Consider the following 24,681-nt stretch of genomic DNA (forward strand, 5'->3'; position numbering starts at 1 on the left):
CACATTGCTATCATGAGATCCGGCAAGGAGGTATGTATACTCAAGAGTTTATTCTGAAAATGATGTCAAGTCGGCCGTCGGCCAAGAAACGATCCACTTCCGACAGTGAACACGTCTGGATCGCAAGTAATCGAGCGCATCGTGCCACTTCGCGAATTCGACGTGCCTAATTGAGGGCTGGCGATATGCAACTATGTAACTTGTAGTAGACGGACGAGTGACGGTAACTGGTTGACAATGAATTGTCTGGAGAAGACTCAATACGAGAGACACTAATAATACTGTAGTGCTCTGCTCGGCTTGAAAGATGTATTATGTAGAACAGCAAAATCACAGGGAGCACATCACTTTTTTGCCACCTCGCAATTTGATATAAGAAAATTATTTTGGGAATGGCCGCTGCAGCTTTTGGGATGGCACTGCTAGATCCTAGGAACGGACAAAGGCTTTTACTTATACCGCCATTGTCTTCGGCTTCACATTGTGGCTACAAATAAACGTCAACCCCCCTCTTAACCAAATTAAAGCCTTGCACTACGACAAAAGGTGTTCCTCAGAGTGAATTCCCAATGGCAGCCATTGCAGACAAATCATTTACTAGATTTGCACACTCGTCCCAAAGTCACCGTGAGTCTTCTATGCGCTATATATTCTTCCTAGCTAATTTGATGTAGCGTTGATATGCGGCGTGCATGAGCAAAGGGAGCGTGACTTCTCCTTTCTGATTCAGCAAGTCGAGGACCATGTCTCAATCTTGGAAAATCATCGCCAACAACTTGCTAGTGAGCTTCATGTTCTGCGAGAATATTCATGGGGCTTGCATCGAGAGTCGTCTCGCTGTCATATCCTGCTCTCGCCGGCGGATCGCCTTCCACGCTTCGTCCCACTTCGGGCAGTGACGGTCGTTGATAGCGTGATTGCCTTAACAGGCAGCGCATTTAACAACATCCGATGTGCACTACTCAACGCGATGATGGCCCGCGCACTTACCGCAGGCCTCGGGGTTCGGGCACCGGTCCTCCTTATGTTTATATTTTTGACATTTGCGGCATCGCAGCGGCCTCGGACGTTCATAGAATCTATCGGAGAACGCTGCTTCCTCTCGCACATGGGCAATTCGACGGGTTAAAGGTGCATCAGCATCTCCCTGTCTAGACAGGTAAATCGCCATAGATCCGTATCGCTTCGCTCCACTCAGCCAGACGATCTTTCTAACCTGTTCGACATTATTCTGTTCTTGGAAGATCCGCGTGAAATCTTCATGCTGCGTTCCCAATGCTGCGTAGGCACTTTCATTCTTGACATCGTTTAGCTTAACGGGGAACCATTGCTCCCCCTACAACGTAGCTCCCGGCAAGGAATCCAGTCAGTGAGTGGCTCGGCGTAGATGCGCAACACTTTCTTCCGAGTCGACAAAAACCTTGATCGTCGTCCGGGAGGTCGGCTTGATCCCAACAATCTCGACACTCGAGGTGGCTGTCTCATCATCGAGTGCGGCCCGGACCTTCTCGCGCATTTATACGGGGTCGTCAACCAACGCTTTGATTTCGTCACTTGCTGATCGTACGTCCAGGACGACAGCCGAGAGACCGAGGCTCGAGCGCACAGCCCAGGTATTCGACGGCACTACCGATGGCTGAGACATAATCGATGCCCAGCTCCGGCCTATGCTCGGGCTGGTCACCACGGTGTGGAGCTCCAGTCGCTCCGCCCGCAGCTCTTCGTAGTGACCATTACAGGTACATGCTGTCAGATTGGCTGTCAGAGCCGTTTGTTTGAGTTCCTCCACCTTCTCCTGCATCTCCGCCAGTGCAACCTTGTACCTCTTTATCTCCTCTTGGTATCTTTCGTCCCTCCGGCACAGCTCGTTACGAAGCTCGGTGATCTGAGACTGGAATCTGGACCTCTCCACATGTCTCGCTTCAATCTCTTGGTGAAAGTATTTGTTTGAGGTCTCAATCTTCCCGAAGGCTTCTAGAATCGCTCGTAGAATTGGGTCCGTTTGGTCAGGTGTAGGCGCAACGTGTCCCGCTGTTGCACTCTCGTGTTGGTGAGGTTCCGGTTGGTTCTTTCTCTGGCGTCTGCTAGCGGCGTCCCTCTCTTGCTCCTGAGAGTATGATACAGGAACTCTGATTGGTCGATTTGAGGTTCGCAGTGGCTGCGGTGCCGTGGTGCCGCCGATTGCTCGGTCAGCTCGGGTGTTGCCGCCCGCTCGGTCGCGGCGGCCCCTGGAGGCATTTTGAATTCGCCCTATCTTGATCTAATGATTTGGTCGGTTTAAATTAGTCCAGACTGTTGACCGCTTCCTTAGTCTGTCACACCCCTCAGCGTTTGTGTTGGAGCAATGGATCATGTAATCAGCTATATTAGTCAGTGTACCATATGAACTGCTGTGGTGTAAACTAGAGAATACCAGACAAGTACACATACGTGCGTGACCCATACCATTGGTACATGATTTTCGACAGTAATTACGTGTTCAGATAATTTGCACAATTCCAACCTCCTCTGATAATCTAGCAAATTTCCAATACCCTCTAGGCTTATCATTTGAACGAATTCTGCGTGCTTTTGGCGAGGTAACAGCTTGGCGAGTCCGTCCGCAGCCATATCATTCGTCTCAGTCCATTTGATGAGAATTCTGCCTGCCTGGACCTCCTGGCGGAGCCAGTGGTGGTGTATATCCACATGACGTAGCTTCGTCCGCAGCTGAGAAGCTTCCTTGGTGAGAAGCCGAATTGTCTGCTGATTATCACATTGGATGGCAAGCTCATGCTTTGGATCAAAGCGAATAGCCTCAAAGAGACGTTTCCACATGCTCATAGTCCTCGCAGCCTCAGAGATCGCTAGCAGCTCCGCTTCGGTTGTACTAGTAGTCACCGTGCACTGTTTGCCGGCTCTCCAGTCAACAGGTCCTCCAAAGATGTGCAGATGTATCCCTCAGAGCTCTTCCGTTCAGGATTATCGGCGAACGAGGCATCACTAAAGAGAGCAACGGCTTCATCCTCCTCGAATCGGCGTGGGCGATAAGTGAGGGCGTGGAAGCGTGTGATAGAGGTATGATATTAGGCGGTTGATGGCTTCTAGATGGTCCGGACCCGATTTCGCGAGGAATTGAGCTAATGTAGAGGTTGCTTTGGCTGCATCTGGCCGTGTTATGGTGGTTGCATATTGAGCGGAGCCTACCTTCTCCTGATACTCCTTAATCCGTTCATTTGTGGCTTGCCCAATATATGGCTTTAATGTAGCTGGCGCAAGGTGTGTATCAAAGCGACGATGGGTGATAAGGTGATATCTGCTTGTCATAGAGGAGATATATGAGTCCTGACAGAGCCAGAGGGCCATCTGCTGTCTATCACGGACTATACGAATCCCAAGGAACCATGAAGCTTCACCATGTGTCTCAATTCCCATGTGTCAAGCGTTTCTCTGATCTCAGCCGCGCGCTGGCGCTGAGATGGGTGATTGACGGCAATTATGTCGTCTACATAGAAGAACACAATTATACCGTCTGCTGCGAAGAGACAAAGGTCTTCTTGGGCAGCTTTGAGACCTAGTTGGGTCAAGACCCTCGAGGCCTCGCGCTGCCAGAGCCTTGGAGATTTCTGTAGGCCATAGCGAGCTCTCAAGGGCTTCCAGCAATAGCCAGACTGCCTAAAACCCTCGGTTATCACCGTTTCGCCCGGCAAGCTATTTAGGAAGGCATTGAAAGCATCAAATTGATGTGTATCAAGGTCAAACGCAGGGACCAAGGCGAGGACGGGGCGTGCTTTCCGGGAAAGCTCAGTACCCGCTGTCTCGTATGTCGGAAGTGGAAAGAACGCAGAGCCATGTCGCCACACCATCTCACGCTAGACGTGGCGGGCCTAGGCGAGTATAGAGCCAAGTGTACTGGCTTAATATTTGATAGCAGACATTTAAATGTTCTAAAAAGGGAAATTTGAGTCAACAATATATTCGTCAAGCATGGAGAAATGTAAGCGTACACATTCAGCGTCGTCGGTAGAACACGCATGACCTGACGGTAGTCGAAAGTTACTTATTTTCATATGGCCCTGTTCATTTCATGCATCCTATACGCTACAGCATATTCATGCTGAGATGCCAGTCGGTCAGGGTGCTCCTCGCTAAGAGTTCTCTCTCGCAAAGCTACAATATGCCCGAGGAGCTTCAAAGCGCGATTGGTCTGTCCCACCGCTTGGCAAACTCTAGCAAGCATATGCTGTGATGCCAGTCGATCAGGGTGGTCTTCACGTAATGTATTCTCCTCAATAGCGACAACCTGCTCGAGAAGTTCCAATGCGCGCCGGAGTTGACCATCCGCTTGATATGCTCGTGCGAGTTCATGTTTAGATGCCAATCGATCTGGATGGTCTTCGCTCAGTATTTTCGCTTCCGCAGCAATCACATGCTCAAGCAGCGTAACTGCACGCTTAATCTGGCCATCTGATTGGCATGCTCCTGCAAGTTCATGTTGAAACGTCAGTAGATCAGGATGCGCGTCGCCGAGAGTCTGCTTTAAGCTTCTAACAACGTAATCCATTATTATTGTGCACATGTTGCCCTTTGCGACTGGGTGCCACTGTTGGGCCAAACAAGTCATTCGAACCGTTCTGCGTGGCGTACTAGGAGCGGTTGTCGGCAGACTCGTTGTTAGAGCGCTCGTCATCGCCGCGAGAGGGATGGTAACGACATTCGTCTGCGAGCCTGCAGCTTGAGCATTGCATCATTTACGAGAGGGCGTCCTCTGTTTTCACAGGCCCCTGATGCCCAAGATAATTTTCATTCCTTTGATCTTCGGTGTCGGTGCTCACTGCTCACTGACTCGGATCATACACCTCCCGACCGATGAAGTCATCCAGCTCCGTTACGCTGTTGATATTTCGCTATCACTCGTATCTATCAGCTAGGCCAGGGTCACAAGTCTCAACCGCATCACCATATCCCGCATGTATGACACCTATGAGCCTGGCCACCCAACCGACCGAACTTTGCCTCTCTAGGCTTCTTTCAATTATGACAGCATGAGCAATTTGTCTTGGGCAGCTATGACGGCCAGCCCAATACTATTGAAGACTGCGCTGAACACCGAACTTGCGACCAGCCCAATCCATACTCAATCACCTCGGTCAATACTACAAGGGTGGTACAACTGTCAGCCCGGTACCTGAAAAGGTGAGTCAGAAGACTTTTCCTGTACTTGAATATTCCCTAGGTCCCTGGAGATAATTCTTTCCTGAAAGCATGGTAACATTAAACTGGTAAAAACCGATATTCTCGATACCGTGCCCAGTAGGACCTGCCTCCAGGCACACCTCGAGCGAATGATCCGGGTGTCAGGCTACGATAGACTACCGTCTTTCGGCCGATCTTGTATCATTGAGCGCCACCAATATTTCGCAAGAGTTGAGAATAGAATCAATGTGCCAGACAAGTCCACGAACCCGTTCCGCCACGGACAAAGAGCTTTTGTGGAGCGATTTATGTACGGGCCAACGAGTGGTGAGGTCCAAGATGAAAGATTGTGAGTGGACCCCTGATCGCCAGATGTATACTGACATCTTTTGAGAGTCACTTGCCAAGTGCGGACCAACTCGACAACACACGGTGCAAAAGCTCGAATTGCTCCAACGAACACCATGAACCGACATGGAAAAGAGAAGCAGTGCCAGACGGTGCTTGTTATCAGACTACTCCGAGATGGGCGCAACTACAGAGCGCTTGATCAGCGATCTTCAGATGACCCCGACAGTGCGGCCAACCCAATTTGACGAGCAGAATGGGCTCCCCCGTCGAGAATACCGTGTGATGGGTATGGCGTCTCGACATTGGCACGCGAGCTCGGTGACATGCAATCGATTGCGGGGGAAGGCATTGCTCCTACCGCCTCAACGCCAAGCGCCGAGACCGAGTGTTCCTCGCCAATCCCAACATGTGGGAAGCAGTGCGAAACTTCCAGCAAAGAGGCCAATCATGAAGACCGGCCTCATACTACACATTGGTGGCCGGAGGATCAATGGCAACCGAATCATATCCCATGCACTCCTGGACCCTTGATTTTCCCGCAACCCAATATGAGCAGCTCTCATCATGCAGACTGGAGCGGGGATCATCACAAACATCGTCTGCCTCGAGTCCAAATATTGAGCATTGGCTCCTTTGCCAGACTTTCCAAAGGGTCACCTTGGTGATTGGGCAGTGCCAAAATGAGTTTGTTCAATTTGGATTTTGCACCCGTCGCCCATCCTCCAATCGCCTGTCAAAACGCTGATCAGTCATCGGATAAACGTGAGTCAAGGGCCCTTTTCTGATCTATTCGCTAATATGTTCACAGGAGTGTCTCCGTGCGAAAACCCAAGCACATCAACATAAGTTTGACAACTTTCTGGATACGCATGTCATTTCAACATAAGTGCTGCTCGTTTCCTAAGTGAGCTGGGGTGTCAGGCAGTACGCCCAAGAAATGTCTGAGAGCATACCACCACGGTTGTCTGGCTGAAGTCAGTGCCACGGCGGGAGTCAGTCGGTCTTGAGTCGGCCGGTCTTAGAGTCGGCTTGTGGGAGTGGGCTTGTGGGAGTGGGCTTGTGGGAGTGGGCTTGTGGAAATGGGCTCGTGGGCATCGATATGTGGAATGCGGCTCGTGGGAGTGGTTCGACCAGGACTAGGGGGAAAATCAGATACCTCTGCTCGAGGTATGCTTTATAGCCTTTCCAGTCGGCTACAGCTGTGATATCAAATAAGAGAAAGAGAGAGAGGTCCAAAGCGATCTTAAGAGTTGACTAGAGCGAGCATTGATTGAGTCGAAACTTTCTGCAATATCTACCGGGCTTCATCAGAGGGACTAACATAAGGTAAAGTCGAATATGACAAGTGGCGAGGAGGTTCGTTATCGACTGACGTATTTCGAACGGCCACTGTCATGTGCGGACCAACTGCGCGGGTCGTCGCGTAAACAACACTGTAACGCGCGTCTGGGACGGCCCCACCGCCTTTGCCGTCGCGTCAGACTGGTGGACGGGAACGCCAGTCCAACCTCTCTCGCTTTGGAAACACCAGGCTGATTTCCATCCATGAGGGTGCGAGTGCCGACACCATTCGACATTTTTGCTCGACAAGCAGCTCAGCTTGCGAATGTTTATCATTCTTGGTGACCCTGCCTCCCTGCTGCGCGACCGACTTTTACCGATCTTCATGGACACTGCAGTAGTCGAGCGAATATGCATTCCAGCCTGATCCAGTCGGCATTAGCGATGACACGCTAGCAGATGCCGTCATCATGTTCTCGGTCCGGTCGGGAAAAGACGGTACTCGAAACTTGAGGAGAGGTTCAGCATAGGGATTCATCTCATGCAATGAGAAACTCGATGAATGGACTCTTTTGATGGAGCGATTGAACTGGACTACAAGCGGCATGTATGACATTGGGCCCGCTGGTGCTTGATGCTCTGTCGGTGGAGCGATCATGTCCAAATGTGGGTGACATGAAGCCACATCTGCCCAGCCATGCATTGCAGTCTGCGAGCTCGGCAATTCTGGCCCGATTGACGGAAGCATTTGTGAAGCGCCACCCCCAGTTAATAGCCTCAGCCGACAAGGTTGCATGCAGTATTCCAATTTCAAGCCCTTCAGAAAGCCTTCTCTTGATCACATCAGTCGTTCTGAGGTCTGGGAGATCTCATGCAAGGTGTTATGAATTTGCGCCGTCTCTCGCATTATCGATCAGATTACGGTCCTGCTCGAGCCGTTCCAAGTGATTGGATGTCTCGAAATGCTTGTTGATTGCTGACCTAAATGCTCTCTTTGTGTCCTCTCATACAGCCCCTGCCATTCCGTCACGTGACATCCGCCTCTGCCCTACTGCTGCTGAAGAGAAGTCGATTTGAGCTTCCAAAAATCCATGCCCATTTTATTGGCGAATCGAAAAATACAGAGAATTTGGTACTCGGTGATATCAATTTCGCCCAGGAATTCACTCTGCTAAGTGTGGGGATCTATGAAGAGGAAGCCATCATTGTGTAAGGCTACCCGTCGAACTGCCATGGCAGAACAAAGAAGGGTCTTGCGTGTTGGTGCTGAATATCTAGCTCAGTTGCTTGTCATTCAGGTACAGCAGTGAGATTTGTGCCACGGTGATGTGGTGTGAGATGCGAGCTCGGTGTCTCTACGTTGCATCGTCCTGGCAAGTCCCTGTACCATCTGCGCCGTCGTGTACATCCCTGCATGACTGCGTGAAGTCATCTTTGCTCGCTCCGGGCCCTTCTCAGCGCGCGTGTTGGCTCTCTATCCAAGCACAGCAAGCTCTGCTGACTTGTCCTAGAGAATGACATCGTGCTGAACGAGGGTGATGCGTCATGACACAACGCTTGCTGGCCACCTCATCAATCACACATCTCAGCTATCGCACAGTCATGTCTCATCAGATACACAGCTGTGCGTCGCTGCGTCGCTGATGTCTCGCAGCGCATGATCACCGCGAGTCCTTGACTTGCCTTTTTAGGCGCATCTTATGTTCCGCGTGAGCTGCTGGCTGACGGAGAGTGATTATCAGGTTCTTCCGTAGTATTTTCAAGTGCTATCGTCTAGCTTCAAGAGGAGTGCTCGTCATGCTGGGCAAACTCTAGGCCGGTGATGCAGGGCTCATTATGCTTTCGTCCTGCACGCTGCTTTTTAACCGCCTGCGTAGTTCCCTGATAAAACCTCGATGATGTATCCTTCTCGTAGACTGATGACTGCTGTCAGTGAGACACGTGCAGTATACATATCATGTCGTTCGATGGTCGTAATATGGTAGCCTTGTCAGTGTGTGGGGCAGGGGAAGCTCGCAACGTAGACGTACACAAAGGACGTGTACGGTGTCATTTCATCGGATCTAGGGCTCACGCGCAGTGATGTGGCACTCAAGTTTGTAGCCGGTCGGGTTGCCGAGCATTAGCTTCATGTTTGTATCATACGTGGTCGACTTTGAATAAACTTAGTCCCATTTGTTTCATGATGTATCGCTGTCGTACTCAGAACCGACCGGTGTAGGCTTCATTGGTCATGTGTTTGTGAGAGCACTAGAGATATACAAGTCACGCGTGCGACTTTGATGTCACGGCGTCTGTAGTTCAAAAGGAAAATGTTGTTCATTGATTAAGAGAGGTGCAGCTACAATATATGTATATGTAGTACCGGGAAGCTCTAGCCAACTGGATTCTTGGTGTAGGGTCTCCCAAGTTAATGACATGATATAGCTTTCTTTTTGGTACATAATTGCCAGACCTATGCCACGACTCTTTTTCCTGTCCAGAAAGACTTGACAACGGCTGTTGGCCTATGATAAAAATTCAGTGATGTGGGTGAGATCTTCCCCCAAGTCGGACGACGTGTGCGCGGGGGGTGACACACCGCCTGAGCGACTCACTCCGTTAGACAACGCGTCCAGACTTAAGCATTGACAGTCTGCTCATCGACGCATTGACACTATCACCATCCACATGTCTTCAAGCTGGTCACTGTTATTCGAGCAGGCTCAAGTGTTTACCAAAGCCGGTCAATTTTTGATGAAAACAGGTTCAACTGTTTACCGACGCTCAGTCAATTGTTTAGGAATGTTCAGTCAACTGCTGATGAAAACAGGTCAACTGTTTATGCACGCTCAAGCAACTGTCTGTCAAAGTATGCTCAACTGTTTACCAGAGCAAGCTCAACTTTTTATTTTTTTTTCTTTGAATGATCATTAAACTATTTATCAACCCTGGATCAACTGTTTATCAGAGCAGGATCAATTGTTGATAATGACAAGTCCAACCTTTTACGCACGCTCAGTCAACTGTTTATGAAAACAGGTTGAACTATTTACAAAAGCTGGTCAACTGTTCACCAAAGCAGGCTGATTGCCACCATAAACTATTGATCACCGCATCTACCCCGTCACCATCAATGCCAACCTCAACAGTCATCTCAGTATTTCTGACCTGTGAAGCAGACGTGAATAATGCTTTCTTGCCCGAGTCTGGTGGTCTTTGGCCGAGCCGACCAGCCTGTACGTGTGTGTATACATCCTGTGAATCAGATTCTGGAAATGATACTACTATGCACGGCGAAATCTGGAACTGCAAGATTCAGGGTTTATTCGTACTTCATAATATCTTGGAGTGAAAACAGGGCGCAGAACGCGCTCTCACGGCCCTGCTATCAGTCTCTTCGCCCGTGGCCCGGGCCTACATAACGGATCTATGGATGGCAGCGCAGGTCTTGGCTTCTTCAATTGCAAAGCGAGAATTGAATCCTGGTCCCTAGCACCACGTAGAGGTGCCCGCATTTCGCTAGAGTCCCATGGTTTCGCAGCGCTCGCCTGCGGAGTCCCTTGATATCGCAGTTGTCTCCTGCGAAGCATAGTTGATAACGCAGAGCTCATGCTGCGGGCAAGCGCGAGTCTTGCATCGCTGGGCTCAAAGAAGCGACAGCCATATCCAGGTGGTCATGCAAACTTCGAAGCCTGCAAACCGAAGTCTGCAGGCAAGAGAGGTACTTCACCACGTGCCATTAAACTTTTTGGTTACCGGCCGATCATTTTGACCGGCTCCACTCGCTCCTCTTTCCCTTGCTCCAGATCCCTGACAACTTCTTTGCAGCCTCGGAGTTCAAGCCTAAGCACTAGCAGACAAAGGTGTTTAAACGAAAGAACCATCATAGAAGCTGGCGGATAAGTGCAAGGAGCTGTGAAGGAAGTGGTTTGCGGTTGACATTATTGACGTACCATATCCAATCGTGTGATGTGCGGGTATCCTCATGGTTGTTTTTTGCTAAATATTGATGCACCCTACAGCCTTGTTCCTATCTGCGAGACTACGCTGTGGTCGAGTGAATGGATTTCCATTTTCTTTTTTTCTTTTTTTATAAAGAACCTTGATATGGGGTTTACGACAATCATGGCCACTGGGACTACAGGGCGTGTCTGGACTTCCTTGTTATTTAGTGATTCATGGTTGTTGGCACGTACCTCGCCGTGATAGATATCCCGCTCATTCGATCGCGGACGGTAGGCTCGGGTCCCTTGAACAGGCTATCGGCGGCATGACGGAAGGCAACTAGATCAACTTCATTATTCAAAGCGTTGATATATAGAGAGGCCAGAGCCTCATATCCTGGCTGTCTCAAGCATTCTGATTGCGTATTGATGGCATGGTGAATTTTTAAAGATGGTCAGTATGTGCTGGGCGCTGTTGTGATATGTGGCTGGTGAAGTTCAAGAACCTAGCCGAAGCATCGCAATTGATCCTGAAGTACCTATACGAAGATTGGATACATCAAAATTTTCAAATTAACATATGTTAATTTTATAACTCAGGACATGGATTTTTGACAGAAGCTTCGTTGACAGTTGATGTGGGTGACAACCGGACCTTGATTCGCGTTGGGTTCGGGCGGGCCTTCGGTACACGGGGCCACCCTGCGGGTGTCGGCCCTCTCCGGCCCTAGGCGAGGACTGAACGTGCAAGCCGGGTGGAACTATACATCAATCATCAACCATTGTTTTGAAAGTCTTGCCTGCTACGAGCGGAGCATGGTCATTGGCAGGAGGAGGTAGGTGAAATGAAACTTGAACGCTTCATCTCAAGATAACAGACGCTAGGATCAGTTGATCTTAAGGAAAGCTTAATGGAGGAAAGCAATTGTCATCAAGGGGGGAGGGGGACTCCCACCAGAGCAGCTCTTACAGGTAACCCCACAGTGCATCATGGGGGAGGAATCAAGTTTGAAAAGCGGTTCTGGTAAGCGCCCCGTGCCGCCAACGTTTAATTGATTGAATTATTATACAGAAGGGGCAAATCATGTACCTTGGAACAGATGAAAGGAGGCAAATTGAAGGTATAGTTCGGATATGATATATCAGGGCATGCCAGATTGTCAGTCCGATATATCACAAAATAAGTTGTTGACTGTCTAGGCTTCGTTGCTTGCAAACGACGAAACATTTCGGGAGGGAGTTCTCAAAGCGGTAAAGACATCAAGGAGCGAGCTCTCTAAGATCATGAATAGCCCCGACCGAAACTTTGTACACTTGCAAGAAGCATTGTACCACAACGGCGTTCAACTAACTATCAGCATCCCAATCTGCCCCAGGTGCAGCCAAAACTTTCGCAAGGCCAAGTGTAGAATTCAGGCTTTTGTAACCACCCCCCTTTCCGCTTGGATTTACCTTTTCGAGACACTTACCTGCCATGTCGACCCTAACCACGCGGAGGAAACTCGAGATATTGGATATAGAGGTCTTGTAAAAAGCCAATAGCGTTATGTTTCCCCTTTCAGCACTAGGTTCATCATTTCATCGGGCCCGCACTCACAAAAATCACTTTCAGCATATCAAATGCCACTCAACTACTTTTTGGCTTGATCCATATCGGTTTCATGAATCGAACGCTAATCGCTGGTAGTTAATAACTAACTACATCAGTACTGTTGGTGCCCGAGGATATCAGAACAACGCGAAGCTCGTGGAAGCATGAGCCACGATTTATGAAAATCTTGATTGGTCCTATATCGGAATGATTATTATCACCCAACCTGTTACTCTGACCATTGAGAATAAAGCCTCTGATAGACGCCTCCATGTGTTTCCATTAGCTCATTGTGGTTTCCACGCTCCTTGATGACTCCTTGTTCAAGAACAATGATTTCATCCACCCTCTTGAGGCTGGAGAGACGATTTGCAGACATGAATATGGTGATGTTCAATTTCCCAAGCATCTCAAATATCATTGCCTCAGTATCAGCATCCAGGCTGCTGGTTGGCTCGTCGAGCACAAGTATGCGTGCCTTTCTGATCAAGGCTCGCGCGATCTCAAGGAGTTGCATCTCTCCATCGGAGAAATTCAAATCTCGCCCAACAATACTTTCATATTGTTTTGAAGATGAGGAGATCTTATCATGAATACCCACAGCGCAGCATACCTCGGTGATGGCTTCAAAGTGAACATCAAAACTTCCATAGGTCAGATTTTGCCATATTGACCAGTTGTGAAATATCTGGCTCTTTGAAGGTACAAACGCAATAGATTTTCGTAGAGAGTCAAGAGTGAGTTCCCTGATATCCTGGCTATCGATCTTGATTGATCCAGAATTGACATCATAACGCCGCAGCAGAAGTTCGAGGAGTGTCGATTTGCCAGAACCCGATCGCCCCACCAATGCAACTGTTGTTCGGGGTCGAATTGAAATACAAACGTTCTTCAAAGTTTCTTTTTTTTGGCCGAGATAGCGGAAGCTTACGTCACTGAACGTAATCCGGCCGTTTATGGGACCAATGTCGCACGCATTCTCGCCATCTTTGATTGTTGGCTTTATATCGAGATGTGCAAGAAGGCACTTTAAGTCCGTGAACTTCAAGTGAAGCCTGGTATATTGGGACGGCAATCTTGATAAGTGGCCTGCAATTGTAGGCCAATAAAGAGTAAGGAAAATGATATCTTCTGCCGAAGTGCCGCGGTGTGTAAGAATCATTGAGATTGCAAAAAATAGCCCCCTTTGAAGCCTTTGGAGTGATATTGACCTGTATATAGCAACCTGGCTCCAGCGGCTCTCAGTCTCTAGATGAGCGTCAAGGGCGTGTTCGTAGATACCAATATGGTAAGTGATTGTGTTGAACAGTTCCACGATAATGTGCTTTTCCAGGGCTTGATTCGTTGCACGGCTTAGCTCGAGATCTGTACAGCGTCTTTCAGGCTCAGTCTTCTTGAGATTATTATGAAATGCGTGATTATCCAGCCAAAGATAGACAATTGATCCACTAATCGCCAAACAGAAGATAAATGCCCCAAACTTGACATAGATGGCGAAAGAAGCGGCGGCTAGCCGTGCTAAGGTTGGTAAGAATTCCAAGAGCGATAAATCCAAGACTCCGCTCAGTGAATCGGCTGTGTGGATAATGCGTATGATCTCTGGCAAATCTTTTTGGCTGTAGAAGTCTGAAGAAAGCTTCAAAGTATGGCTGAAGGCAGCTTTCCTGACTTGACTTATCCAGAAACGAGTCACCATTCCTCTGGATTTTCTTTCAAGAAACTCCACAACGATGCCTGTAATAAAGTCTAAACAGGTCCAAGCGATCAAGCCTGATCCGCTTCCTTGATTCGAAAGATTGCCAAGATAAATTCCCATTTGATGCGGCGTAATAATTTCGATCATATTACTTGCAATGGTGCAAAGAAAGAGAACTCCGTGCCAAACTTGCAGCCGGCGGTCATCTCGAGGAACAAGGCCTATCATGAGAATTGGTATTCTTCTGATGTCCACAAAGTTACCCTGGACCTTTCTAGTCAACTGATTGACAAAGCTGACTGGCCGTGAGTTTGCGGATATTTGAATGAAGTGCAAGACATTCACAAATGGCCACATCGTAAGTGAGCTCACCCTAAATGTAGGTAAGAGCCCATAAAATAAAATTCCAATTCCTAAGGCTGGTATGAGGGACTTCAAACATAAGCTCGACCAGCTAGCCATATTGCCAGCTTCGAGAAACCGATAAAGGAAAATAAAAATTACGATGCCGAACAAAAACTCTTTTAGATTCATTTTTGAGATGCTGGGGTTGATTTGTGAGAAATACCGAGATGACAATGTTATCGACTGACCGCTGCAATTTTATACCTTGATTGTATGACTAATGATCTGGGCAACAAACGTACTTCCAAGTTCATTTGGCTTCGTTTTACAGGCTCTTTATATAACCAGGACAATACTGGATGGTGTTTTTATTGGACTTATCACCAAGTTTGTGATACTCGCTATCTATGGAGGTTTTCAACAACGTTGAAAAGGAAAGAATTGGTTTCTTTTCTTCTTGTTGTCATAGTAGAGTCAGGAAAGGGGAAGAAATGACTGTCTTGAGCTACCACTATCTACTACAAGGCTCTCTTGGAAAGTTCAAAGGTTGAAACTTCTAGATCCACAAGAACCCTTGTTCAGTTCTTCGACGAGTTCTAAATCTTTGGCACAGTTCCCGAAGGGTGCCTTGAAAAGAAAAACTTGTATAGTCTTGAAGAGAAAAACTTGTATAGTCTTGAAGAGAACCTGAGATTTGACCGAAACCCATTTCTCCTGTGCTTGGGTGGCTGTAAAGATCGAAGCGTTCCAGAACACAATTTTGGTGTGGTATGTCTCCTTCCTCGATTATGCGCAAATCTGGCAAGGTCCAAATAGGCTGATAAAGGCTCACGGCGATGATTGCCAGTGGGCGCTTGACCGACGCTTTAAAAGATTCATACTTGAGCACATCCTGAAAGAATGGTGCTGATCAGAAACATCTGACATTCCAATTTGGCTCGGTCATCGTGAAAAGCCTTGCTAGTAGTTCTCTCTTCTTACTCCGTTCCTTGGAACGGATGAGTATTCAAGGCTGGCGACCAAGATTATACATGATGCAACTTGCTGTCGCGCATGGGGCCGTTATTCATTCATTTGTTACAGATTATTAAGTCTTAATAGAGTTCATTTCCAACGATTCTGGTTGGCACAAGCCAAAATAGAGGTCGCTCCATATAGGGCTTTTAGAAAGCCATTCAGAACTTTCATTCAATGATATCTTCCCTGCAGACTAACCAGATGGAACATCTTACATGAATTCCAGCAATAGCGTCAAATTTTCTCTAAAACGGTCCACCACTGCTGATGGAAACTCTAGCAGATGGTTTGTAAGGTCTGCTCCTTGCTCCGTCAAGAATATACCAAATATCGGACGACGCAAATGCGCTGGTGGGAGAAATCCGTTCACAATAAGCAGGATGATTACTTTGACATATTTCTGCTCTTGTACTTCAGCTTTTTCATGAAGCTTTTCAATCACGCTTTGAGGTGCATCCAATAGACTAGCATCGAGAATTGAACATATCTCTTCTTTCACTCTTGCTCCATGGACCGAACACAGAGATACATTGACATATTCAGCGACATCATTGAATTCTATCTCGAAGTCCAAGTTCGTTTGCCCGGTGACTTAGATGATATTAGCTGAATGGCCTTGCTTGATGATAGAACGCCCAACATACGCCATTTATCGACGATGGCCATCAGATCATTGTTGGGTGCCATTGTGTGGCAAAATTTACGTGTTCAGGAACGTGTCTCTGCCAAAATATGAACTCCTTGATGCGAGTCAAAATTAGATTTGGAGAGTGGTGATTGAACATCAAATAGCAACCTTCTTTCAATATTTAGTCTTTAGCGATTTGAAAGATTAGAGATGTCTAAGTACTGACGTGCTCGGAGTGCAACTAAACAATACAAAGCTCGATGGTGATATAAGGCGTTGAAGATCAAAGAGCTTCACGATGCAGTGGGGTCGATTCTTGAGGGAATGTCAATGATATAAATACGTGGTCATTGCTGGTTATTTATTATGTCAAGGTCTCGAAGCCCGTTCAAAATCAAACACTCGAGATCCACTTGAAGATGCCTGATTTGGTTGGGTACTGAATCTAATATTGAATTAACTTGAAATAGACAATCGAGAATCATTTTGGTGTTCGGAATGCATTTGTCTACTAGGAATGCGGGATCGATTATTTTAAAAGATATCACCGCTGTTCTAATGTATGTACGCAGATTACATACATGTACTTCTCAAACAATTGACACAACATGGTCCTCTGGCCTGACATGATTGTCTTTGTTGATTTCCTCTTTCAGGTAGTCCTCTATATCCCGTTTGCGCAGCTGATACCATGGATAATTGTCCAGAGCGTCAAGGCCGTCAGGTTTTTTCATCAAATCGCTTAGAGTGTATTGTTGAAAACTGTTCCCCAGCTTCGTAGTGAACACGAGCTGATGATAATCGGGATGAATATCATGAGGCATTCGTGCTGTGATGATTCTCAGTGTCATTTTCTGCTCGAGTACAAATAAATTAGCCTCTAGGTAATTTATCTGGGGGTTGAAGAGCGGCTTCATAGTTAGAAAAACTTACATCTTCAGGATGGGTAATGTCTTCTCCGTAGGGAGAATCTTCATCTTGGGGGAAACCGAAGCATGACTTGAAATGACCAATGAGCCACTGTGTAATCATATTGAATAAGCTGTAGGTAATCTTTATTCTTCTTGATTTTAGCTGATCATGATACTGTTTCAGGGTTGCGGAAGAGTCTTGCTTTATAACAAGATAGACCGTCGTTTCAACTGTACTGTCTAGGTCAAACTACCAATTAGTCCAATATTCAAAACACGAAGTAGGGGTCTACTGCAATAATGGAGATTCTGCTTGGCCACGCCAACTTCCATACTGAAAACCTGCTGCGCGGCTACCATTCTGTCTTTCTTAGTAATGGGCTATGCGTTAATCTAAGCAACATCTACAATCTATCATGCTGCTGGCGATCAATTTACTGTGGCTCACTTCATATGTGTTTCATGATGTATAGATCGCAAAGAAATCTCATCTTGGTATATTTCCTAATAACAAGTAATTCAATATCTATACATTTATCGAAAAATGCCCGGTTGTCGTACCTGGGGTTTATTGCCGAAGCTTCTAGCGACTACAATAAAATTGCTAAGTTTAATTCCACGTGATTTTGGAGGGGTGTGTAATTAATGACATAGAATCTGTTGTACAAGTGGCTCGCCAATTCTCGGATAGGGGAAGTAGAAAACAAAAGTATGATAGCGTTGGTGGGTGGGTGTTCGCATAGCAATTTTAGCAACACTTTCAACGCTACTCGATTCCCCACCATACAAAAAATATAGTGAATTCATCATAATCTTGAGCATAATGAGCTCGAAAAAGAGTCTTCAGCTGCTCAACAGTCTCTACATCTGGCTGTTGGAGGAATTCAGTCAGCTCCATCGAGATATCGAGTGACCAGTGATTGAATGTACGGAACACCAGCGCTAGTTTCAGTATTGTTCCTCGCGAAAGATACTGCAACGCGGAGTCCACAATCTCCTCCACTGAAGCTTTGCCTTCGTGTAATTTTTTGCAGTCCTGACGTAGACGGCACAAATCGGCAGATAGAGGAGGCAGACAAGCAAGATCATTGCGTTGGGGCTGCAAGATAAGAAGCTGCATTAAGCAATAAGCAGCGGGCTTTTGCCTCATGTTAACGGGGATTGTTTCTGCCATCTGAATTGTGAGTTTTATCCTTACAGTGCCTAGAGCATTGAACTTACTGCATTAATATAAAAGTCACGAATGTACCATAGATTCTATTTCGAAAAGAGCGCTCTGCGTTTAAATATATTTCTGCGTGCCGTGAGGATTTTTCGGATCATTGCTTATCATTGAAGCACAGGTTTACTTCCATTCTGACTTCAGCCGGAATCGATGGGAATGTTCGGAAAATATCATCCCATTGCTGCAGACTAACCATACGAAGAGCATCCCTCACGCAGGCTATTTTGTGAGTATCGTCTGGCATTCTTCTGAGTGGAATGCAAACTAGCTCAGTTCCCCCTTCAATAGTGAATTGAGGACCTGGTTGGTGAGTAGCCGAGGCTAGACCCACGAATCGATTTATTGTACTTGGAGTGAATATAGGTATACCAAGGCTTGCAAGGCTTGAAATTCCTGGCGAGGCCAGCACTTGAGGCTGGCCGTAGTTGTCAAGATATATAGATGCAAAAGGCAGAGTGCCAAACGTTCGATGATTGTTGGGAATGTTCCATCTGCGCAATATCATAGGTGTTAGCCCGTTTACTATGTTATCGAAGACTATTTTCATACCATATATGTTTCTGGAATGAAAATATTCGAGTGTCGGTACTCACGGGATTCTTCCATTCCGAATAGTTGATTTATACTGAACAACGTGCTAACTAGGTCCGAGTGTGCAGATTCGCGCTTTGTTATATCCTTGATTCCTTTTTTTTTTGTTCTGTTTGTTTTTTTCAGGCTAGGAGATTATAGCCGGTGATGATGTTACGGACCCACGAGCGGCAAATTCGGATATAATGAGTATGCGAGATAACCGATTTGCTTTCCCAAAGTAGACACGGCCTTCACACCTTTTTTTGTTCGAGATCCCTGAGATGCTACAAGTCAACTGCGAATCGTGTAAGGCTGTTATCGCCAAATATCCTCAGTGCGTAGCACCTAAGTTGTATTTTGTTATATTCATAGATGTTGAAACCTTGCTCTCCTATTTTGGATTTTGGGACCTTTCAACAGTGATCTAGCTTCCTCGGTGTATAGGCGTTGTGAATGGGATCAAGAAAATTGTCTAATTCTAGGGTATGTGCTCTTGAAAAATGGTCTCAATGGGCCATAAACAGTCCTGGCCAAGCTCAAACCTCTAGTCACTACCACTCCAGTGTGTCATCGACTTCATGATTAGGAGACACAAGAACCACTCGAACTGGGCTCCCTACATCTAAAGAAACAATTAGCTGAGTTCTGCCATGGTATTAAGGCTAGGTATACCGAGCGGCCTAGAGCGTTTCCTCACTTCGCTACTTTTAACGTCAAGTATTTCCAATATTACATTGGTGTCAGCTTGACATCTTTCTATCCCGCCGAGTATATACTGGCTGAAGTTGGCGCAGTCTATGCTATGGAATGCACAGGCAAGTTCCAAGAGGGCATTTCCTGATGGAATGAGCGACTTGATAAAAGAAGGAGGATAGGGTATCCTTACTATTCTTGTCTTGATCTTCGATATCCCAAGTTTCATGCTTCCCAAACATTCTGCTTTGCAACACAGGAATCAACCGCGGGTCCAAAGCTGTGAAGGCCCGAAAGTAATAGTTCATTACCATATTACTATCATTGATGTTGATTTGTTCGGGCAAAATCCATCCACAACGCATATCCTCATGCTCGAGAACCGGTTTTATGGATTTGATCATTTTGCTCAAATTTTCAGATGTGATGGTTGTACCAAAGATAGGACAGATCTTGAGCTTGCTGGCCAGCGCGCCAATTTCTGCCTCGTCGTAATTAAAAATTTCACATTTCTCCCACCCTTTAATATCATGTAATCCATAGAAACAATAGCAGAGGAGGGCGATGCTCGCTTGCGCTCCAAAAACTCGATATGGGGGTTGTCGCAGCCCCCACGTTCTGTAAAGAAGACAAGGGTCCTGCGAGGAAATTGTCGAAAGCGCATATAGGAGATACCTGACTTGAAGTATCATGTCCTCCATCGAGGCATATCTCACTCGGTGTGATATGTCTTTTGTTGAGGCATATGGATCACCGAGGGCTTTCCGAGCACCCATCCACCACTCTGTTACTCTGTCATACTGAGGTATGAAACTCTGTTCCCAGTCTATGTCATTGCGCATAATGACTTTCCATTGTGAAGGATTATTTTTGGGGTCCATGGCGTTGATAAAAAAATAGATCAGAATAAGTAGAGATTGGTTCACGGAAGGAAGTACTGGATAGAATTCAGTTCCATCCTGTCGTTCACAGCGGCTTCTAGAGTACGTGCAATCAATCGATTTCCCGCAAGCTTGTTTCGTGGCTTCCAAAGCGTGGGAGCCATGAAACAAGTGCGCAATGCCCTCAGCCGTGTGTTTGCGTGAGCTCTCATTCATCGTGCACAATATCTCGAGGTATGGAGCAAGAGAGCAGCTTGTCGGTCCTTTCCTCCAGTGCGGCAGACAACTTTGGTTATATAGCATCAGATTTGAACACATTTGTAATAGATTACATGAGCAAGAGAAACATTCAAAGCCGAGGATTGCCTCACGGGGCAAAGGAATGTTATTCTGTTTCTCAGTTAGAAATGTCAAGTGTATCGAATAAGGTGAGGCCTACCATCTTGATGAGAGTATAATATCTGCCGCGAGGGCGTTGCTGTCTAGTATCCTCTAGAGCACAAGTGGAATAAAAGACAAATGACTACAAAAATAAACCAAATCAAGCAAGCATATGGCACGAAATCTAGAGTCTCGAGGATCTCATCCAGCATAATGGATTATCGAGTTGGACTTGATTGGATGATAGACACATAATCCCATTGGCCAAGGACAGAGATATATTGACGTATTCAGCGAAAGGCAGGATGATAGTATCACAATTTTTTAGGGCTCACGGTTAGCTAAGACCGGATTTCCATCAGGTGTGAGTTCGCCGCGAAAGTTCGGATCATAATAAGGACTTGTATTATCCAGAGTGGCAACATAGCGGTTGCGCCCAGACCGTTTGGAGTGTGTCTTGGTGTAGTGAACATTGAGGTTATCATTCCGGGAGAATTTGCGGCCACATTCTAGCACCCAACAAACATGATGCTTTTCTCCCGAGTGCGACAACAAATGCCGTCTCAAATGTTCCTTGCGACTAACGTGCATTGTGCAACCGATCCACGTACACTAGGATTTATTTCGCGGGGCTTTTGAATTTCGAACTTCAGAGTTTTCTGTTTCCATATTGATGGTTGCAGTAGAAAGCCAGGGAAGAGTGGTATACCGGTCGAAAATTGAAACATCCCCAAGCTCAGGCGGCATAACCCAAGATGGTATGATATACTTTAGATCAAGCTTCGGCGAGTTCTGCCGATCGGTTTGATCCATCTCGAAAGACAGTGTTGATCTGAATAAGTCACAGTTAGACTTCTGGCATCTCTACTCCTTATATAATATGCCTAGCGTTGATTTTGCACAATTCTTGGTTGGGAGTGGTAGAAATAACCCAAGTTTTGACTAACCAAATTCAACTAAAGTCAGAAAAAGACCAAAACATGGCATTATGAACGACTGCTTATCATCCCATCCATTATCTTCTACTCTAATTAACATATGTTCCATTCCAGATGCGAAATGCCGTCTCCACAATATCAGAATAGGTTTTATGACCGCTTAAGAGAATGTTTCTCCCGTCGTGCTCCACATCTGAAGCATCCTCCTTAAGTTAGCCTTTTGTTCTCCAGCTTCCGTCCGAAACGAGTACTATAATTGTTGTCGTAGGCGCAGATGAAGATAAAATATAAGGCCAAAATTGTTTGAGCATTTTTGTCCCACTGCATTGGAATGGCACGTAGAAAAAGGTTTGCGGTCCCAAATTGTTCTTTCACCGCATCCAGAGGCGTCTTGTCATTATTAATTATAGCCTCCATTATATCCGTAAGTCAAGACACAAATCAAGAAGTGTATAGCCAAGTATCAGCATTGTGCGCAAGAAGAATGTCAAACATTGCTCACGGATAATCTCCCCCCATTCTTCTTTCGTATAATATCTTAACTTCACGCAATACCGCATATTTAGGGTGTTTAAGAAAGGAGACCAGTTGAACAACATCATCCTCCAACAGCTCAGTCCCCGGCGGGATGGGCGGTAGCAATTCCCAATGAATCAAAGCAAATTTCAATAAAGTGCTATCTTCAAGTAGTCCGAGTATAATCTCGATTGCTTCCTCGATTTTTCCGGGGTCGTTTCTCAGTTCCTTGACCTTATCAAACAACATTCCAGCATCTGTGCGTATAACATTAATTTTTCGGTCTAAACTCTCGGAGCCATTTCGCAATTCTTTGACCCTATCATCAAGTACCCTAGAATCTCCGAGTATGTGTCAATTTTTCCACGCAATTTTTCAGAGCCCTTTCGCAAATTTTGAACCATATCGAATATTATCTTAGCGTCTTTGCTCAATCCAGGCTTATCGCTGGATGGGAGGATTTTCATCCTCAAGGGGAGCAGTTGTCGTAATATATTCCCTGCCAAAGGCATATATACCATACGAAGACTAGTCTGTCTCCCAGTAAGCAAAGTACATATCTATTCAAGAGGCGGGGCATACCATTGTGGTGACCCTATATAACATTAAAAACATGTAGAAGAAACGCCGCTAAGAGAGTCCCTTTATTACACGCTCTTTCTCGGTCCTTGTATTCTTTTATAGTTGTGTCGACCAGACCAGAGTTCCTGAGCGATTCATAGCAACGCGGGTGCTTGATTAACCTTTCTAGAGTAAGATCCTTGATACACTTGCATGCAGAGACTTTGATCTTGAGGTCCGCGTGTTTAGGAATCGGAGACAAGTGTGGTAAGTACCAGCCTGTGATTCTGAGAGAGGATTTCTGTCGTAAATGTGAGAAGAGTGTATGCCTGGAGTGATAGCTAAACGAACTTTTGACTGGCAATTATCGCATGTAAGCGAGTCTGGCCGGGGATGTATTAGGGCTCGGCTAATTGTAGCTTTTGCCCTGTTTGTGCTAGCATTGTATACAGCGGGGCGCTCGGGCATATGATATGTAATGCTGGGTACGTCTGGTTCTTCCTGTGATCTGTTTGGTCTTCTGCTGGGTATTTCGTCGTCATTGTGGAGGGGAGGTCTAAAGCAAGGCGCAAGCAAGCTTGCAATCAACTGGTAAAGCATGGAAAATACTTAGGGAATCGGTTTGTATTTTCATAAGATATGTCCAGTCTTTTAAAGTAGCAACTGGTTCACAAGCAATGAATGATATAACGCAGCCATTGTTTGAATATCGCTCAAGTGGATAACAATGGAACTCAACTTAATTGTTACGATATTCCCTATTTTGGAAGAAAAATGAAGGCCCAGAATTATCATGCATTGCATGAACCTAGCGAGTTCGAGTCCTGATTCACTCATTTGGAACTAGTAAGTCTAGAGTTTCGGATAGTGTCTGAGAGCCGTGAATGTGCGCATTTCCTGATGTCGGGAGAGAAACAAGAATACAACCTTGGAACATAGGTATCCCTGTACCACCCTTGCACTTCAACTTCCTCAAAGACCTCAGCCTTGCACATCCGGATGAATTTGATATGTCCGAAAAGGCGGCATGTTGAATTCACAGTCATTCATAAGGTATTCCCAATATGGATAATAGTGGGCGAGCTGATCATCTGCAGTATATACGTCAGTAAAACCTTGATATGCATATTTCTGGGACAAATTTGGCAGCAGCTCGGTCGTCATAGTTTGTGCTAAAGGGGATCTGAGCTTACTCGGTGTGATGTGTTTATAGTTCTGGCGATGAGGCCCATCTTCCCATTCCTTATGGTGTTTTTTCCATTTCTCCTGTATTTTTTTCAACTCCCAATTCCATCCATTTGTGGCTCCAAGAAAAAACCAGAAAATAGAAGTAAAAACTCTTAGTTGACGATCGTTTGGGGAGAATTTATGTTTTTCGACTTCGGCTTGGACTTCATCACGCGCAATATTGAGGAGGACCTCCCACAACTTCTTCTCTTCGGCTGATTTGTATTTGGCTTTGCCCGACACCACTTCAACTGCTCTTAAGTAGTCCGACGTCTGAGGAGTTACTATTTCATCGATGCAACTGTCAGGTTTTCAAGAACAAACAATAGGGGATATATTGGGGGGGGGGGTAGTACACCAGCTAGTATCGGAATGCTCAGTCATATTGCCTCAAATAGAGAATAATGAGTGTGAGAGTAACTGATGAATGCTAAACAAGTTTGCTGAAATCATAGCATCTTATACTTTATTCTGAGAGCACTTTGCCAGTGGCTAGCATAAGATTTAGAATAGTTTGTTTAGTGTGCACTCTTTTTTGGTCCTTGTATTCTTTGATAGGGGTGTGGAGCAGGCCAGAATGCCTGAGGAATGACGGTAAGGAGATCATCCGTGCGGGCTTTTGCCTCATGTTAACGCGGATTTTTTCTGCCATCTGAATTGTGAGTTTTATCCTTACAAAGCTAGTATCAAATCGCATCTGATCAGATTCTGGAAAAATTAGCTGACTATCAATCCTCTACCAGTAGAGATTGGCCGTGCTTCTGA

General features: G+C 46.2%; 11 protein-coding genes across 11 annotated transcripts; 2 read left to right on the forward strand and 9 right to left on the reverse strand.

Annotated features, from left to right (window-relative positions):
* Nucleotides 1-569: 569 nt before the first annotated feature.
* N7478_003774 (uncharacterized protein) lies at nucleotides 570-1,129 on the forward strand (the record flags this gene model as incomplete). Its single annotated transcript, XM_056919988.1, has 2 exons — nucleotides 570-627; nucleotides 675-1,129. 2 exons carry the CDS (start codon nucleotides 570-572, stop codon nucleotides 1,127-1,129), a joined length of 513 nt encoding a protein of 170 aa, XP_056783146.1.
* Nucleotides 1,130-1,516: 387 nt separating this feature from the next.
* Nucleotides 1,517-2,448, reverse strand: N7478_003775 (uncharacterized protein; the record flags this gene model as incomplete). Its single annotated transcript, XM_056919989.1, has 2 exons — nucleotides 1,517-2,260; nucleotides 2,431-2,448. 2 exons carry the CDS (start codon nucleotides 2,446-2,448, stop codon nucleotides 1,517-1,519), a joined length of 762 nt encoding a protein of 253 aa, XP_056783147.1.
* Nucleotides 2,449-4,045: 1,597 nt separating this feature from the next.
* On the reverse strand, nucleotides 4,046-4,543 carry N7478_003776 (uncharacterized protein; the record flags this gene model as incomplete). The annotated part of the gene is made up of 1 exon (XM_056919990.1): nucleotides 4,046-4,543. The coding sequence occupies one exon, from the start codon at nucleotides 4,541-4,543 to the stop codon at nucleotides 4,046-4,048; it is 498 nt and encodes a 165-aa protein (XP_056783148.1).
* A 1,106-nt stretch (nucleotides 4,544-5,649) lies between these two features.
* On the forward strand, nucleotides 5,650-6,057 carry N7478_003777 (uncharacterized protein; the record flags this gene model as incomplete). Its single annotated transcript, XM_056919991.1, has 1 exon — nucleotides 5,650-6,057. One exon carries the CDS (start codon nucleotides 5,650-5,652, stop codon nucleotides 6,055-6,057), a length of 408 nt encoding a protein of 135 aa, XP_056783149.1.
* Nucleotides 6,058-6,887: 830 nt separating this feature from the next.
* Nucleotides 6,888-7,103, reverse strand: N7478_003778 (uncharacterized protein; the record flags this gene model as incomplete). The annotated part of the gene is made up of 1 exon (XM_056919992.1): nucleotides 6,888-7,103. One exon carries the CDS (start codon nucleotides 7,101-7,103, stop codon nucleotides 6,888-6,890), a length of 216 nt encoding a protein of 71 aa, XP_056783150.1.
* A 5,450-nt stretch (nucleotides 7,104-12,553) lies between these two features.
* On the reverse strand, nucleotides 12,554-14,020 carry N7478_003779 (ABC transporter ATP-binding protein; the record flags this gene model as incomplete). The annotated part of the gene is made up of 1 exon (XM_056919993.1): nucleotides 12,554-14,020. The coding sequence occupies one exon, from the start codon at nucleotides 14,018-14,020 to the stop codon at nucleotides 12,554-12,556; it is 1,467 nt and encodes a 488-aa protein (XP_056783151.1).
* Nucleotides 14,021-15,593: 1,573 nt separating this feature from the next.
* On the reverse strand, nucleotides 15,594-16,069 carry N7478_003780 (uncharacterized protein; the record flags this gene model as incomplete). The annotated part of the gene is made up of 2 exons (XM_056919994.1): nucleotides 15,594-15,973; nucleotides 16,027-16,069. The coding sequence occupies 2 exons, from the start codon at nucleotides 16,067-16,069 to the stop codon at nucleotides 15,594-15,596; spliced, it is 423 nt and encodes a 140-aa protein (XP_056783152.1).
* Nucleotides 16,070-16,600: 531 nt separating this feature from the next.
* Nucleotides 16,601-17,042, reverse strand: N7478_003781 (uncharacterized protein; the record flags this gene model as incomplete). Its single annotated transcript, XM_056919995.1, has 2 exons — nucleotides 16,601-16,864; nucleotides 16,944-17,042. The coding sequence occupies 2 exons, from the start codon at nucleotides 17,040-17,042 to the stop codon at nucleotides 16,601-16,603; spliced, it is 363 nt and encodes a 120-aa protein (XP_056783153.1).
* Nucleotides 17,043-17,687: 645 nt separating this feature from the next.
* N7478_003782 (uncharacterized protein) lies at nucleotides 17,688-18,390 on the reverse strand (the record flags this gene model as incomplete). Its single annotated transcript, XM_056919996.1, has 2 exons — nucleotides 17,688-18,095; nucleotides 18,271-18,390. The coding sequence occupies 2 exons, from the start codon at nucleotides 18,388-18,390 to the stop codon at nucleotides 17,688-17,690; spliced, it is 528 nt and encodes a 175-aa protein (XP_056783154.1).
* Nucleotides 18,391-20,998: 2,608 nt separating this feature from the next.
* N7478_003783 (uncharacterized protein) lies at nucleotides 20,999-21,265 on the reverse strand (the record flags this gene model as incomplete). Its single annotated transcript, XM_056919997.1, has 1 exon — nucleotides 20,999-21,265. One exon carries the CDS (start codon nucleotides 21,263-21,265, stop codon nucleotides 20,999-21,001), a length of 267 nt encoding a protein of 88 aa, XP_056783155.1.
* Nucleotides 21,266-22,110: 845 nt separating this feature from the next.
* On the reverse strand, nucleotides 22,111-22,595 carry N7478_003784 (uncharacterized protein; the record flags this gene model as incomplete). Its single annotated transcript, XM_056919998.1, is given in 2 exon segments — nucleotides 22,111-22,447; nucleotides 22,462-22,595. 2 exon segments carry the CDS (start codon nucleotides 22,593-22,595, stop codon nucleotides 22,111-22,113), a joined length of 471 nt encoding a protein of 156 aa, XP_056783156.1.
* Between the last annotated feature and the right edge of the window lie 2,086 nt (nucleotides 22,596-24,681).

The sequence above is a fragment of the Penicillium angulare genome, assembly GCF_028827245.1.
Source record: "Penicillium angulare strain IBT 27051 chromosome Unknown utg000003l_segment0_segment0, whole genome shotgun sequence".
In the NCBI taxonomy this organism is placed as follows: domain Eukaryota; kingdom Fungi; phylum Ascomycota; class Eurotiomycetes; order Eurotiales; family Aspergillaceae; genus Penicillium; species Penicillium angulare.